The sequence below is a fragment of the Sphaeramia orbicularis genome, chromosome 4 (assembly GCF_902148855.1).
Source record: "Sphaeramia orbicularis chromosome 4, fSphaOr1.1, whole genome shotgun sequence".
Lineage (NCBI taxonomy): Eukaryota > Metazoa > Chordata > Actinopteri > Kurtiformes > Apogonidae > Sphaeramia > Sphaeramia orbicularis.
The window spans coordinates 44,399,884-44,416,684 of NC_043960.1; the positions used below are offsets into that span (position 1 = coordinate 44,399,884).

The following is a 16,801-nucleotide window of genomic DNA, read 5'->3' on the forward strand; positions in this document are numbered from 1 at the left end:
AATGTGTGTATTGTCTGTTTCTGTCAGTGAGTGGACTGTTGTCTAACACTGACTGACCTTTGGACTCAAGTATTTTTCCTTTCAAAAGTAAGTATATATATATACTTAGACCCAGCAGAGGGTTTTCAGTACAGTACAGTATCATTTTATTCTGAGTATGAGAAACTTCTGTACACACGACTGCTTCTGAATGAGGTATCACTCTGTGGCTCTACCTCAAGTTTCTTCCAATTTTACCCCTTTTTAGTTTTTTTTTTTTAGGGTATTTTTCCTCACTCCAACTGAAGATGTCAAGTGTATTTTGTACAGACTGTTAAGGTTTTTTAGGTGAATCTATGATTTGTAAGTATGGGCTGTATAGCTAAAAATAATGATTGTAAACTAACATTGTGTGTACATGAAAAATAGGGAGGAACCAGACTGTAGTTCTGTCGTCAGGGTCTAAATGACCTGTTACCAGTAAAGAAATAGATCTCCAAACACTTCATTTGATTTAAAAGTTTATTTATTTTTTTTCCAATTATCTTCAAAAGCAAGAAAATATACTCTTTTCTTCCAGAAATAATAAATATACAATACTTCTTTATGAACAAAATGCACAATTTACAAAACGGATCATCCCCTTTCTGTACAGTACTGTTTGACTGCATCCACTGAATCCACTGATCACAGACGTAGAACACTTACAGTTATTAGTATGTCCTATTAGCATTATTAATGTCAATCTTATTTTTCTATACAGTATTACAGTTTTTAACTTGGCAGAGGTATCCACCACACAAACTCTTTTAACATTACACATCTTCAGTGTGCTATGTAGTTGTTACTCTATCATAATACTTTCATGAGGTTTTTCGACTCCACACGTTATCTTGAGTCAGAGCTTATTTCACACATTTTGAGACTGTGGGCAGACTTCAGCTGAGCCCCAGGACCCTCCTGCCTTCAGAACGCCACATCCTGACCCAAATATATTCTTCCATTTCTCATCAGCATGTATCTTCCATGTTCATCAGGTACATTCCACTGCTCTGGTGTGGACACAGCAGTGTCCGAGTGTCCGTTTGGGAGAGAACGCTGTCTTAAGGTCAGGAAGTGAAGAGTGTGTGTGATAGCAGCCAGGCTAAAATGCAAGACAGTGTGAGTGTGCAGTGGAGTAGAGGTGGTGGGGCTGAGCTGGGGCTGGACGGGGTGGAGGACGCTGGACTGGGGTGTCGCTCTGTAGCGTAGATCTCCAACCGTCTGCGCTGTTCTTGGTGGGTGAGAGGAGGTTCCACTGTCACGTAGCTGTTGATGATCCTAATGTTAGGTGATGGGGTGGTGCTGCAGACGGAGGAGGGAAAAAACTGATTTTAATATGCAAATGTGGAAATTGTAGAATAGAATAGAATAGAATACAAATACAATACAATAGAGTAGAATAGAGTAGAATATAATATAACAATAGAATAGAATAGAATAGAATACAATACAATACAATACAATAGAGTAGAATATAATATAACAATGGAATAGAATACAATAGAATACAATAGAGTAGAATATAATATAACAATAGAATAGAATAGAATACAATACAATAGCGTAGAATAGAGTAGAATATAATATAACAATAGAATAGAATAGAACAATAGAATAGAATAGAATAGAATAGAATAGAATAGAATAGAAGGCTTTATTGTCATTGTAGAATACCATTGTACAGTGCAATGAAATTTGGTTTTATGTTCTGTAAGGTGCTCAAGTAAAATACATACATCATTTATAAAACAATCAAGAACAGAAAAAAGAAGAATCAAAAGAATAAAAAATATATAAATATAAAAACAGTCAAGTAAAAAAGAAAACACACACACACACACACAAAAGTGAGTCCCTGTTTTTTGATTTCTGAAAATAGAATCTAAATGAGGTCCTTCGTGATATTGCCATATATATTTTTACAATCTGTTTTATATACAACTAGAAGCACTCGGAGAGCGCAGACCTCCGCCAAGGCTGATCAGTGGGCCCCCCTGTGGGCCCCCCCACCCCCGATCACCACCAAAATTTAATCATTTCTTCCTTATCCCATTTCCAACAAACCCTGAAAATTTCATCCAAATCTGTCCATAACTTTTTGAGTTATGTTGCACACTAACGGACAGACAAACAAACAGACAAACAAACAAACAAACCCTGGCAAAAACATAACCTCCTTGGCGGAGGTAATGAAGGCAATAATACCCATAAGATCCTACATGAGTACATATACTTAAGAGCATGATTAAATGCATGAAATAATATAACGTATTATCAATTACCGTTACTCTTCATGAACTTATAATCAAGTCACTGTGGCCTCATGTGATTAATTCACATATTATTTCAGTTACTTCACGAATGAACTGATTTGCCATCTTATTAAAAATAAAAAGCTATAGCAGCCCCAGGACCAAGGCCTGATTATTCTGTAACTCATTACTGAAGCCTTATATTAGCTTTGACTGGATTTTGGACAAATATATGTATACATTTTTGGTGTGACCAGTTTGATTGAAAATAGTTTCACATCAGAATAGACACTCATTAAGGATTACATTGATCTGAAATGAACATATGTGCAGATAATCCAGTAAATGTGAATTAATGACATGCATCCTTGATTCTTGATCATTTGTGCATAATGAGCAGCAGGAATGAATTGTACATCTTGTATTAATTCATGAAATAACTCATCATACGTTTCGCAGTAGTTATGCACTAATTTGATTTGTACCTGTATTATTAAGTTGGACCAAACTAATCCTGACCCTCAGATCTCACCTGTCCCCAATGCGGACCCACAGGTCACTGAAGAGTCGTGGTCTCCCATGACCACGGTGAGTTTTGCGAGGCCGTTTGTGTCGGCCAAACTCCTCCAGTTGGCTCAGGCTGTCAGGAAGCAGCATGTGAGGCAGCTCCTCCTCATCCAGTCCCGGGAGGCCCTCTGGGATGTCCAGCTCCAGCTCAGTGTCCAGTGGACTGGTCATCCAGCTGGTGGGAGACATGGTGCTCAGGTCAGAGCTCTCCTGGCTGGACTCTGGGTCTTTATCTGGTTTATTCCTGGGAACAAGAGCACATGGGATAAAAATACATATGAATGGAGTTTTCTTTCACTTCCAGAGGCTTTTTATTACTATGACGATCTAAAAAACAGGTACTGGTCAAACATATCACAAACCCTTTTGATTTAATGAATTTTAATGTATTTTTTGATTTTCAGCTTTTATTGATTGAGGAAACAGACCAAGATTTCACAACACGCAACATTTCAGTGTGGCTGCCAGTAAATGTTATTGTTTGTGGTTTCTGACCGCTCTATTGCTTTCCACTTACAAATGAACTTCAATCAAGGACATGAACACCACAAAGGGACTCTTAGCCCATAAACAGTGAACTCAATGGCAGAAATACCTAGCAGGCAGCATTATGGGAAGTTGTAACTCTGATGGCTGTACTGTTACGTCAAAACTGACATCTGCCCAGAGCAGACCACCCAGAATCACCGGCCACTCCTCACAACTTTGCCATGCATCTCTTTCTTCCACCCATTACTCATACTTTCTCCTGTCTTGTTCTTTTCCTGTTCTGTAAATGTAGCTTGGATGTAACTTTGAGTTTCAAGGTGAGACATCAAAAAGATCCTCAGGGACACTGCCACACATGAGGAAGTGAAACACACAGAGTACTTTTACTCAAATACTGTACTTCAGTACACTGGGGTACTTGATTCCTTCAAATATTGCTTCCACTATATCTCAGACAGAAACAGTTTGCTTAACTTTAGTAACTGCTTACTTTAAAGACTCAAGATTTTACAAAATGGATCATGTAACAGCCTGTAAAAATGCAACATGTACTTAAATACCTGTGGCTTCCAAACTTTTTGGCTGTTGACATCTTGCAAAAACAGCGTACAATCAGGTTCATATTTCAGACATCGACGAATTTTCAACTCCACCAAACAGTGATTTTCCATTTAAAACTCCTTCATGTTTCATTTCAATAAATGTTCATCCAAAGTATGATAAAAAAAAAAAAAAAAAAAAAACACTGAAAAAAGTCCATAAACTAAAAACATGTTTGTCTATCAAATCTTTGTTTTTCTCCTTTCCTCTCCTATTAATCATCTAATGTGTCCCTGGATATACAGTAAACCTAGATACAAAGCAGTTCAAAGTACTACTCCTTTATGGTCTTAACGTCAGGAATGGATGTATACTGCCTATCCAAAAAAACTGTAGAGTCTAATAACATGTTGGATCACATTTACTTTGATTACAGCACACATTTACAAATATCACAGCATTTATTGCCACCACTGTGATGCTACTTGTATTGCTGGATCTGAGCGCTGAAATAGTAGTAGTGAAAGTAGAATGTTTTATTACAGTTAATATGGTTTAATACCATATTATAGAGGCTACTTGTATTAAATAAGGTACTTTTGTATCTAAATGTCAGTTTATGATGGATCTTTATGTCAGGATTTCCACTGGAACAGTGCACAGTAGTAATTATTATTAATTTGCTCTTAAGACATAAAATTGATAGTCTGCATTACTACTTTTTGCAGCTTGAAAACCCCCCCATCCAGGCCATGATGACTTGGTCAGGGTGATGATAGCTCCTGGCTGTGGTCAAGCTACTATGAAGCCAAACCCAGCTTTGGTCTGTTCTGTCTGTCAGTCATGTAATCTGTCTTTCAGAGCTTTTGCCAGTCGGTTCGAAATAGTCCAGGTCCGAAGCTAACAGTTTATATAAACACCTCTTATTCAGCCATCTTGTGGTGTTTGTTCTCGCCTGTCATGTCACCTTGTATCAGGGAAAATACGTGCGTCCATGCACATTTATAAGTGTGTGGTCATGCGGTTCTGTGTGTGTGTGTATAGTATACACAAGTGTTTCACGACCACAGTAAGTCAGTCCACTTGTCAGCTTTTAAACCAGAACCACTGGCTAAAGCCCACAGCTCTGCAAACAGGGCGGAGGTAGATAGGGAGGTTTACAGCTGTAATTTGCAGTGAGAAGTTTGTAAAAAGCCCTGGCGGGGTGGATCGACAGGGATGTTTTTACTGTTGTTAAAGAGATTCCCCTTGTTGTGCCTTGTTTTTCCATTTTCACCCTGAGTCAAGTGGCGGTTGTTACCATTTTATGGGCCCCTGGATCAGCCTCCTAGGTGAGAGGGGAACAGCTCTGTGCCAAGGAATGAGGGTGAACACATACATACACAGAGATAATAGGAAGGATTGAGGGTTTTTGGGCTGTGGGACACCTGCCAAACCTCTGTGTGAGGTGTCTATACACTGTACACGTGTGTATGTGCTCTGTTTGGCACAGCGCTCACCGTGTGTACACATGTATGTGTGTGTGTGTGTGTGTGTGTGTGTGTGTGTGTGTGTTGATGGTGGTACCAGTGGCTGCTGAGAACAGGCAGAACCAGCGCTGGCAGCTCGCCGCTGGCAGCCAGAGGAGCAGAGGGAGGATGGAGGGAGTTTGATGAGGTTTCAAAGGACTCCTGCATACCTGAGCTTTATTTGTTACAGGGCACAATTTGGACAGCATCTACATTACAGTTTAATAAATCTGATGAGGTTAAATGCCTCGGCTCTCAAGACAATAACATGGATGTGGACTGCCTAAGTTGAGTGGGTCTGATAGATTGTTATCTTTCTCTGTTTGATGTATATCCACATAGATCTGTGTGCCTGCCAAAAACTAAAGAGCACACAAATGCTTTGTTTCACAGTCCATTCTACCATAATCTTATCGGCATGATGCTACACATAACCACATGCTTCTCTTCTTTTTCCATTCATCATGTTGTCAAGTATGCAGACTCTCAAAGTATAGTTTTACAAAACATCCAGTACTGAGAACTGCTTCCACAAAATGGGAATATGTGCATATGATGTTTACACATTTATGACCAGATCGCCAACTACTCAAGAAGTAATCTATTTAATCAAAAAACTAATACAACAGGTTACATTTTTAAGAGTATATCAAAGTAGAGTATCGTAGTATCGTAGAGTATCAAATGATATACTTAAAGATTTTCTCTTTACTCACTCTGTTTCCTGATAATCTGAAGGTGTGTGGATGATGTCATAGCCCTCCTGTCTGAGGATGTCCAGCACACTGTGGTTACCCAGGAAGTGACCTGTCAGTGGACAAAAGGGCAAAGGTCAGAATGGATGAGATAAGCAAGACAACAGACAGTGTGTCACAGGAACTTAGACTATATTTTCATCTTAGATTATATGACCAAATATAGGCAGTATACATAAAATAGCAACTTAAAACACTTGAATTTGTGAAACTAAATGACACCTCACCCCCCTGATGACAATACCACACAGTATAAAACTTCAAGACTAATCACAGTTAACCACTATTTGAAGTATTATGTGGAGACATTGAAGCATAGTGGGTATATTAAAAGTGCAATATGTAACCTATTTTGAAGAAATGTATATGAATTACTCACTCTTTTCTACCTGATATATGAAAAGTTATCAGCATGTTTTGCACATCTAAATGTGAGAATTATTAAACCTGACTCAATAGAAGAGGTGAGGTAAAAATGAGAACTTTACCAAACTTTCAGCCTATACTGATTTCTACTTTGGTGAATCAAGTGAGGTTTCTCCACATAAATCCTTTTTCTCACATAAAAATGCATCAGTGCCTTCCTCTACCTCAGCAGCACTGTACAATGCTGGCTGCTATCAGCTTAGAAACAGAGTCTGTTAACTTTGACTCAACCTGGAACAAAAACATCACATAAACACATGAGCACACACACGTTACATACTACACCTTTAAATGAACATATCTGTTTTGAATGAAGTATCTCCACAATTACTGGACAGTAAAACAAAAATGAACATTTTTACAAGGTGTATGGATACACAGTAAAGCGCTGCAATTATAGGTAGAAGCAGGAACCAGGATTGTGAATGATGTGTGGGACAACAGGGGTTGTTCAGATGCGAGCCCACTTGTTGCTCTGTAATGACCCCATATTGTGGGCACTCAACCTCCTGCCTCCTCTCCATCCCTGGCCCTCTTTCCTTCACCTTGTATATGATTCCTTCAGTCTAACATCAAACATGTGGGCTCCAGCCCCACGCTGATGAAAGCTTTTTTTAAATTTCTCCCATCAGCCGATAATCTTGCATGTCACTCAACCCAGCAATAAGCTGTAATGTAGCCTGACATCACCCCCACAACACACACATGCCCTGAACAGAAGAATTCATATTTGTGCTCCCACATATTCACAAAACCTGGACATGCAAGAATTTGCACAAGCACACACATACACACAGGAATTCAAACACCTCGGCTCTCTGCTGCGGCTTATTAACAACACGTTGACAATATTCAGGGCTCTTACTCGCTTTTTGTCAGGGCCCTCTGCTCCCACTCAGCTCCTCGCCCCCCTGCCAATTTTATCATTATAATGTTCCTGATCATTCCTGAAAGTCAAAAGAAAAAGGCACGCGGTGTTACACTTTCTTGGCAGCCGAGTTCAAAGGCAGTGCGGGGATAGGCTGCAGAGTGAGTGGAGGCTTCTAACAACAGAGCGTCGGCAAGATCAGATGGGATTACACAGAGGGGAGAGTGTGAGTTTTTGTGTGGGTAGAAGTTGGCGTACACATTTGAGGATGCGTTCTTGTTTTACTACTTGCTAAATATGCTTACACATTTTTCATATCTGTGGTTCTGCTATAACTTTGAAGCAAAAGTGATCTAAAAGTCACACAGTTCTCTCTTTTTCCACTCTTTTCTCTTCATCATCCCCCTTTCTTTTCCTCTTTCATCCCTTTCTCCCGATCCAACTGGGCACAAAGTCAGCTCGTTCAGTAGTGACTGCATGCTGACAGATTCAACCACCCTCGTATCTGTGTCAAGCAGCTATTTCATTAATTTCTAAGGGGCCGGGGAGGGGGGAGGGAGGACACCCCCTGTGCAATTTGCCGGGTGTGAGGTCAAGCTGACTGTTTGATGTGTTGAGTTGATTTCCTCTGCTCTGCTGTCATGCATAACACATATACGCAATGAGCAACTTGTGTGTTTGCATGATGAAGCTGTAGTTCTCCTTCGCAGCCGGCAGATGACCACAGGGTTTTTTAAAGGGTTTTAAGACACACCTGCTTTAAATTGGACATTCTTTAAACATTCATTCATTCGTCAAGGGCATACGTGAGCATCCAATAAACATGCACCCACTCCTTAAACAACCTACTGCAACACAAGAAAAAGAAATAAATACAGTAAGCTGCAAAAACACAACTTACATCTGCCCACACACACACGTAAATAAATCTCAGGGTGAAAACAACCACTTCACAGATTTTTGTTAAGTGAAATTGAGGAGTTCTTTACGAGCTGGCACATTTTGTCACACAAACAAAAACAGTTCATGTGAGGGAATTTATCCACAAGCAGCTTTTCATCTGACAAGAGGGGTCGATATAGTTTATTCCAGTGTAGGTTTGTGGTTCATGTCTGTGTGTGTGGGTGAGTGTTTGGGTATGGAGATAATAACTGCACTGATGTGTGTTGTTTGTGGAGTATTCAGACAGTAAACAGTGTTGTGTTCCTCAAAAGTACAGACTGGGCCTGACCAACAGTTCCATTAGCCCTGACATAATGAGAAGTCAGCTGACTCCTCCTGCTGCTCATAGGCCCAACACACTGTTCCTACACTTTAAAACATGCAACTGCTGGGTGTAAAATATTTGAGTAAGTCGCAGTTCATTACATTTCCATACAAATGAATCTTCAGATTACTTATTGCTATTGGAATACTTTTACTTACACAGGGTGTCAACAAAGTCTCTTTAAAATTTAAAAAAATGTATTACATATGCAACAGGATTCTGTTGGTGTCTGTAAATTGGCCTGAGAGTCCGGTTTTGACCAGCTCTATAAGTGAAGTGTCAGGAGATAACTTTTGTTATGATTTGGCACTATATAAACAAAATTTGACTGATTGGTTGATTGAATTGATGAGATATGTTAATCAGATTTGTTCTATGTACTCAATGGTTATTAAAGTTTTTAATCACATTACTTTCAACTTCAACTTTCAACTTTATTTATCCTTAGGAAAGGAAATTCGGTGTGCAGCAGGGGTCATAAACATATGAGCACATACACAAAAACACATACACAGAAACAGCACCACCAGATGCCACCACAATAAAATTACACAATACAGGACAACACACAATGGAACCATTCCCTTCCCATCACAAATGAAACAGGTCCAATAGGGCGGTACACAAATTAATTGCCATAATGGCCATGAGCATTATGGCAATTAATTTGTGTTAAGTAGTATGTACTTGTGTACTTTTGAGTATTTCAGGTACCCTGTTGATGAAATAGGTTCTCTTATATAAACCCCTAAAAATGGCAACTCCTTAAGAAAAGGCACAATATGTATCGTGGTTTATTGAAACAAAATTTCTGTCTATTGGGATATGTTAAAGGTAATGTGTATTAAACAAAGATACATGACATCAACGACCTGAAGTAAAAGATCACTGATGTCATTAACTCCATTGATGAGGCTCTGCTACAGCCAACGTGACAAATTGAGTACCGTATTGATGTGCTTCATGCAACTAATGGTGTCCATATAGAGGTGTATTAAATGAGGCAAAAAAAACCTTTATATCTACTTTTCATTTTGTTACAATTTCCATTGTTTTGTTGATTTATTTGCTTTTGTAACAAATGTGTTAAATTCTAAAGAGACTTTATGGACAGCCTGTACTTAGGTCTTGCATACAGATCTGTCTCCACACTTCACAGATGATACAGTATCTGGGAACCCTCAGTTCCAAGATGAAGCCAATGTGGAAGTATCTTAAAGGGGTCATATTTTGCTAAACCCACTTTGATTAGTCTTTGGTACATTTATTTGTGTATTTGGACCCTAATAGTTCATTAAGTTTGAATTTGAACCCTCCAGATGCTCCAAAGCTATCTTTATATTCATTCCGGCAAAAATTGAGTGGATTTCTAAAACCTGTTTTAATTCCTGCTTAATTTGTTATGTTTTACAACTAGTTGCATCACGACATTTGCAAATATAAGGCCAAGACTTCTGACAAACATTTCGCCGAGTACGCCATGACTGTTCATCAGCAGCAGCGGTTGTCGTAACTACTGAAAATATGTCCAAACTTCGAGCCAGTTACCTAAAATGTTCAGTTGCTGGTTGTAATAATGAATACAAGTGGCTGAATGGGACAGAAAGCATGATCAACAACCTGGAGGGGGTGGGGAGTGAAGTGGCTCATTTGGATTTAAAGGGCCAGCGCTCAAAACGACCCTTCTGGTGTCATTTCTCAGAAATAGGGTTGAAGATGGACCTGTGGAGTTGAATTAATGAAGAATTCAGACCCAAGCAGAGCATTTACAGTTTATGTAGACCACAGGGAAATGTTTTAAAATGCATAATTCCATTTAAAAAAGCAAAATATCACTCCTTTAAAGATGGAATACCCAAGCCAGGGTTGACTCTTAAAAGCCCTGGCTCACACTGACGTACATTGAACTTCTCTCTAAAAATGCAAAGTCTATCATTTTTTCCCCCAGGACTTTAGCCAGTTTCATTTGTTTCGTTTGGAATCTCAGTAAGTGATCTGGTCCCTTTATATTTTTCCTCAGTTAATCAGATCTAAAGCAAAAATAAATAAATAAATAAAAAATCAGGCTTTGATTGACAGGTCTGTATGACAGCTCAGAGTTGGACGTTGGGAGTTTTAGTTTATTTAATAAAACACAAAACAGAAATACAGATTCACTGTGGTTAATAGGTTCCACTGACATGTCTGTAAAGTGGCTTTGTTACACAGTGCTTCCTTGAGGACGTTAACTGTTTTACTGAGTATGCTAGTATTAGCATTATTACCCCATGGATCCCATAGTTCTGTCTCTTTTGTCCAAATATGATCACTTCTGGCTCCACAAAGCCGACATGGTGATGGCCAAATTGCGAAGTACTGATTTCAAAATTCCAGTTGAGAAACAAATGAGTGACGTCAGGGTTTTACACAGTTTATGTGGACAGTGTCTTTGTAAAACAGTGTCAGGAGAGAAGTGGATTTGGTGGAACACAGAGGAAGCAGGTTGTGGTATTTAAATGACTAAATCCCTGAAAAACAAAACCACACACAAAGCACCAAAACCTGCATTTTCAAGGATTAGTTGCAGTTTGTGAGGTTGTTGTTCTTTCACTTTACAAAGGTGGACTTTCAAAGTGATAATAGACAGAGAAAGGAAGGATGGACATAAATATTCAATGAGCCTTATTACTTATACACTACAGCACCTGTTCATAAACTGTAACACTCGGTGCAGTAGTTAACAGTAGCCTATAACAACCGCCACATTGTTTTGAGATTACTGTCCCATCTCCCAGATTAACTCTTTATCAGGCAAATGACTATTTTTGGTAATTTCCACACACAGTAAGACAGTGACAGCAACAGTTCCAGTGAGGACAGTGAGGCAACAATCTCAGGTCCAATGTGGTCTACAGGCTCTGTAAGGTCCACCTCTGCATGGACAGTGAGTGTACCTGCTTTGTTAGGTACCATGAAATAATGGTACTAAATGATGTTCAAAGGGATAATGTGGATGTGGACAGGGGTCTGGATCAGCACTTATGTCTAATGTTCTAAAACACATGGTCCTTTCACATTACATGTATTTTTCTTGTATTTTTTATATATACTTCTTGGACATTATTATTATTATTTTTTTTTTTGCCACTTTCGGGCAAGGAACCAAATATTTTAACTTCACTGACCTTGATTTTCTACATGACAATAAAAAAAAAAATGACAAAAATTTCACAAAAGTCTTAGTCTTGTTACGTCCTCCAATAACATACTAAGGTGGAAGTTTTGAATTTCAGTGTATTTCTATGAGTGCCCTATAAAGGGTTAACCCTATCCCACCACCTTCCAGTCCCTTCAGGCCCAGATATTACATGATAATTACAGGCTTTGCCCAGTATGTCACACTACATGAATAGAAAGATAGAAAACCTCAGAGCATTATATTATACATAAAGAATTAGACTACTTTCCCTATTCTGTTAATAAGAATTAATGCAACAGGTATGCCAGTGGTATGAGTCATGACTATTGGCCCGCGTTTTTGGATTTCCTCTTCCAAAAGCTGTTCCTCCATCATCTGCAATTTGTTTAGATGTTTTGCAGTTATGGATGAAAAGCTCCTGTACGTCTTGATTTGTTGCACAGAATTCTGGAATTTGTGACAAAATACAAGCAGAGGAATTTTTTTTTTTTTCTTGGACACATACTGACATTTTGAGTTATTTCATTTCATTCCATTGCGGACACATTACATACTCCTTGCCATTTTAGGATGACTATATTATTGTTACTATTATTATGGAGCTGGGACACAGCTTTAATCTACATTATCATTTACATTTCAGTTTTCGGTCTGCCAATAGACTGTGGCTAAGGCTAAAGCTATGACAGAGGCAACGTAACTTGTGGTAATGGTGGTTCAAACCACTTACAACTATTTTCGCATATCAACCAACCTTCCAGTGTTTCTTGCCAATGTGCTGTCATCGCTCTAATAAACCAGAGATGGTTTAAATGTTTTCTGCTCACAGTTGAAGTTGAATAATGATTTGATCTGTTGCAGGAGCGTGCGTGTCTTTTTGCAGTGTGCACACGACCTTACAGGGTGTTTTCCCCTCCCACAGCTCCCGACAGCAACGTTAATGACCCAGTTACTCCTCTGTTTAATAACCTTTCCATCCTAATTTCCACTTACAGTAGTGACTTTATGTACTCCACCGCTCCCTCTGATTATCTGTATTTACTGGAGACGCCTCCTTTCTCAAACCTTTCTCCTAATTTGTCTGGCTTTCCAGACTAAACCAAATCTTTTTCAAATATCTTTCAGGTGTTCGGTCAGTTTGCTCATCTGGATGTCAGTTACTCCCTCCTCCAAACCTGAGAATGAGTGGACTCTTGGACCCATGTCAGTACCCTAACCCACCCTGGGCCCTCTGCTGTCTAGCTCCATCCCAAAGTACAATACTTTTCCTTTTATTTTGTGCTTTGGACAAGTCTTGAGGAAAATGAAGATCTACAGAGTAAAGTGAAAACAGAGAGTGACAGCAAGGAGTTAGGCAAGTAGGATTGATCCAAGTGAAGAAGAAAAAAAAAAAAAACAGGAACTACATTTTTCAGTTTTTGCACAAACAAATGTGTTTGCATTTACAGTACATAAGCAAAGGATAAAAGCAGTGGTCTAAAAAAATTCCTTGATGGTTTGCAAACAGACCACCTTGTATAAAAGTGCAATCACAGCACAAACAGTAAAAGACAAAACGCAAACGTAAACTAGTTAGACTGTAAATAAATAGATAAATAAGGAGGCAGACAGTGATTGATGCATACATGTGGAGAGTGGACTGAGGGCAAGGAGGAAAACATCGACAGAGTCAGAATGCATGCTGGGTACTGTTGCTACAGTACATTACGGTCCAAACAAACACAAGCTGTTGCCTCCCAGTTATTCAAGCAACAGATGAAAGAGAGATGAGGAGGAGACGAGGGAAAACAGAAAGAAAAAAAAACAGAGATGAGGATGCAGTGAGGAGAGAAACCTAGTGAAGAGAGCGGAAAAATAAAATCTAGTACAGTACTTAATAGTTGACAGGGGTGTGTTCGCTACAGTTGTTTGGAAATGTGTTCCAGGGTATGAGTCTGTGAAAAATGGGGCATGTAGACGAAGATGATGGAGGAAAAATACGGTCAAGTGTGAAGATTTGTGTTTTGGTGTACTGTACTCAGCATGTCAAGGGTGGGAAGTACAAATAATTTGGTACTGTACTTAAGAAGACTTTTCAGATTTCTACATTTTAACACAAATATCTATATTTTTTGCTCACAGTATTTTAAAAGCAGGATTGTTGCTTGAGTTTTAAAACATTTGAGAGGAGATATTAATTATTTTCACTTTACATCACTGCCCATATTGCCAACATGAAGCCCAATATCACCCTAACAATGAAAAGATCCTGTTGAGTATCTATTGGTGCATAAGACAAAAACCAGACCTAAATAAAGCTATGTAAAAGTCAAGAGACAACTCAAAATAATTTCAACAAGACAAAGATGGTGATGGTAATGGTGTAAAAGACATAAGATAAAAATAATCATAATACACTGAAACTGGCACAAAAAGACATAAAAGGATGAAAAGGAATTAAAGGCTATAATAACAAGGCTTTTATTGATTTAATTACTCATTTGTTTAATGTTAGAAATCTTGAAAAGCCTTCATTTGAGTGTATGGTGGTGTGGTTAACATTTAGGCTCCATAACTATAATGTTGTGTCTTCCCCACTGGACCTTTTGTTTTCTCTTTGTTCTCTGGTTTCCCTTGGCATCAAGAAATTGGTTCATTTTCCTGTCAGTGCCCTTTACTGACAAACTAATGAATATCTGAAATTGGTCCCTGAGCTCTTTCAGTAGCAGCCAAGTGCTAATGCTAATTGCTAATGCTCATTGTAAGCATTGTGTGTAATAGGTAGGGATGGGAATCGAGATCTGGTTCTTTTTGAGAACCGGTTCCCAGTAGCTCAATTCCTTGGAATCGTTTGCCTGCCTGCTTAACGATTCTGCTTATTGATTCCGCCTTTGTTGCGCATGCGCGATGACGTCACGCGTACGCTGCATTGTTGTGGTCAGAATGTAGCCAACATGGTGCTGAGGCAGAAACGGTCCGAACAGACGAAACCAGGTCCAAACAGACGACACCAGGTCCACTGGAAACTTGCAAAGCTTCCATGTCTTCAAAAGGGTGGAATCCCTCCAATATACTCAAACATTTGTCCACAGCATGTGGTTCATTTACAGGAATGTCACGTATTTGATACACTAGTTAGCGACGCTTGTGAATGTAGCAGCAGAGTGAATGCTGAGCCCAGTTCTGGTTCCGGTGTGGGCAACAAACTTCGTACCCCCTCAAATACAAGTTTCCGAAGGTAGGAGAAAGGAAATGAGGTGCACAACAACGGGAGACGGGCCGAGTTGAGTCGAACCAGTTCCACGTAGTAGAAATGCGGCAATAGAGGAATTAGTAAAGGGTCTTAAGTTTCCCTTTCACTGCACACCTCCGCCCACCCCCCTGAACTGGGCCCGGTGTCATCTGTTATTATTAGTAGTACATACTGTATGTGTTATATTTTCTCTGCAGGGATGGAAATATAAAAGACAGTTAACGCAAACATAGCCGTTTGTACTCTTTTGTTCCCTCATCCAATGAGAACCGATAAGGAATCGGATCAATAAGCAAAATTGATAATGGAATCGGAATCGTTACATTTTTAACGATTCACATCCCTAGTAATAGGATGGCTAAAATACACCAAATATCTGTATAGGGATAAAAAAAAAAGGGGGTTAACCTCAACCTTCACGTAATTTTAAATTAATATGACATGATGCTTTATTGGTTTTGCACAAAAATAACTGGTAGAAAAGTCCCACCAAGGCTGATTTTTGCTTTTATATTTTGAGTGTACTTCAGAGCCTGGACTTTTTATTTTATTACAGTTAAGAATTTGATGTAGTACATTTTTTTAAATTTACTTTTTCAGTAATATACAAAACAAGACATACAAGAAGAAATCAAACAACTAAAAATACCCAACAAATAAAACAGACAATCATAACTAGGGAGTAACACAAAGTAGTGTACCAACACTTTACATACTATACAGTACATACTCTACTATTATACACCTACTATACAACTCCACTGTATATCCCTGTTTTTTTTTATATTTATGTTTATTTTTTTACATGAGTCTCTGTACTTGCACTGGGATAAATTATGCATGATACTGCTGTTGTCTATTAGTGTGTGTGAAAAGGTGAAGTGTCTCCCTGACTTCGTCTTCTGTGGCACCACCACAGTTTCCTTGAACATTATATGAGTAATGCAACAAAGATTTTAATAAGCGCTGCATCTCTGCGCCTTGCTGTGCATTTCCATTTACAGTTTTACAGCGCCGGGATCCCTCTATAAATCACACAGCAGCCTTCGGATTAACAGAGTGGAGCCAGAGAAACAACTACCCACGGCGCTTTCGAAATAGTTGAACCACTGCCCTGAAAACAGAGCACCACTTTCACTTGATGTGTGAATCTAAAGAGGCAGGATGGTAAATTCCATCACTCAGCCCAGCACTCTAGGTTTGTGGAAGGGAACTAAGAGGAATCTGGAGTCTTTTCTCCTCTTGCCCCATCATTCCTCATCTCCATAATGACTTCACTTCCTATGTATGCAGCATGAAGTCTGCTGTCGCTATTGCACTGCTCAGAGGTGTTATGAGTGACAACTGTTGACAGGGCTGTTCGCGTCCAACTCCTGGTTGACGTTCTGGTCAAATACAAAGATCAAGAGAGCTGACAAATCAGATCCAAAGGTCGACTGCTCCGTGCTGCAGGCCTGACACCAGTCCATGTCAGGAAAGGCTGAAGGGAGGGCTCAGTGGTAGAAGCCGTAAAATGATCCTCCCCCAATATTTAAATATTTAGATTGTGGAAACCTGCTGCTGCAGACTGTAAAAACTCTCCTGTTGGCAGGAAGAAAGTGGGCAAGTTTGGAGAAAAACAGACTGAGAGGGAATGAGAGAAAGTGACGGTGGAGAGGAAATACAAAGGTGCAAAGAAATGGAGAGATTCAGGGAGGT

The 16,801-nt window shown here is 39.2% G+C and overlaps 1 protein-coding gene across 1 annotated transcript in view; it reads right to left on the reverse strand.

Moving 5' to 3' along the window:
* Nucleotides 1-497: 497 nt before the first annotated feature.
* trabd2b (TraB domain containing 2B) overlaps nt 498-16,801 on the reverse strand; it is a 93,419-nt gene continuing 77,115 nt past the window's right edge. Inside the window, exons 5-7 of the mRNA XM_030132838.1 lie at nt 6,094-6,184; nt 2,806-3,084; nt 498-1,323 (exon numbers count right to left, since the gene is read on the reverse strand). Coding sequence (XP_029988698.1) covers nt 1,089-1,323; nt 2,806-3,084; nt 6,094-6,184 — 605 coding nt within the window. The 3' untranslated portion in view covers nt 498-1,088. The remainder of the gene's footprint in view (nt 1,324-2,805; nt 3,085-6,093; nt 6,185-16,801) is intronic.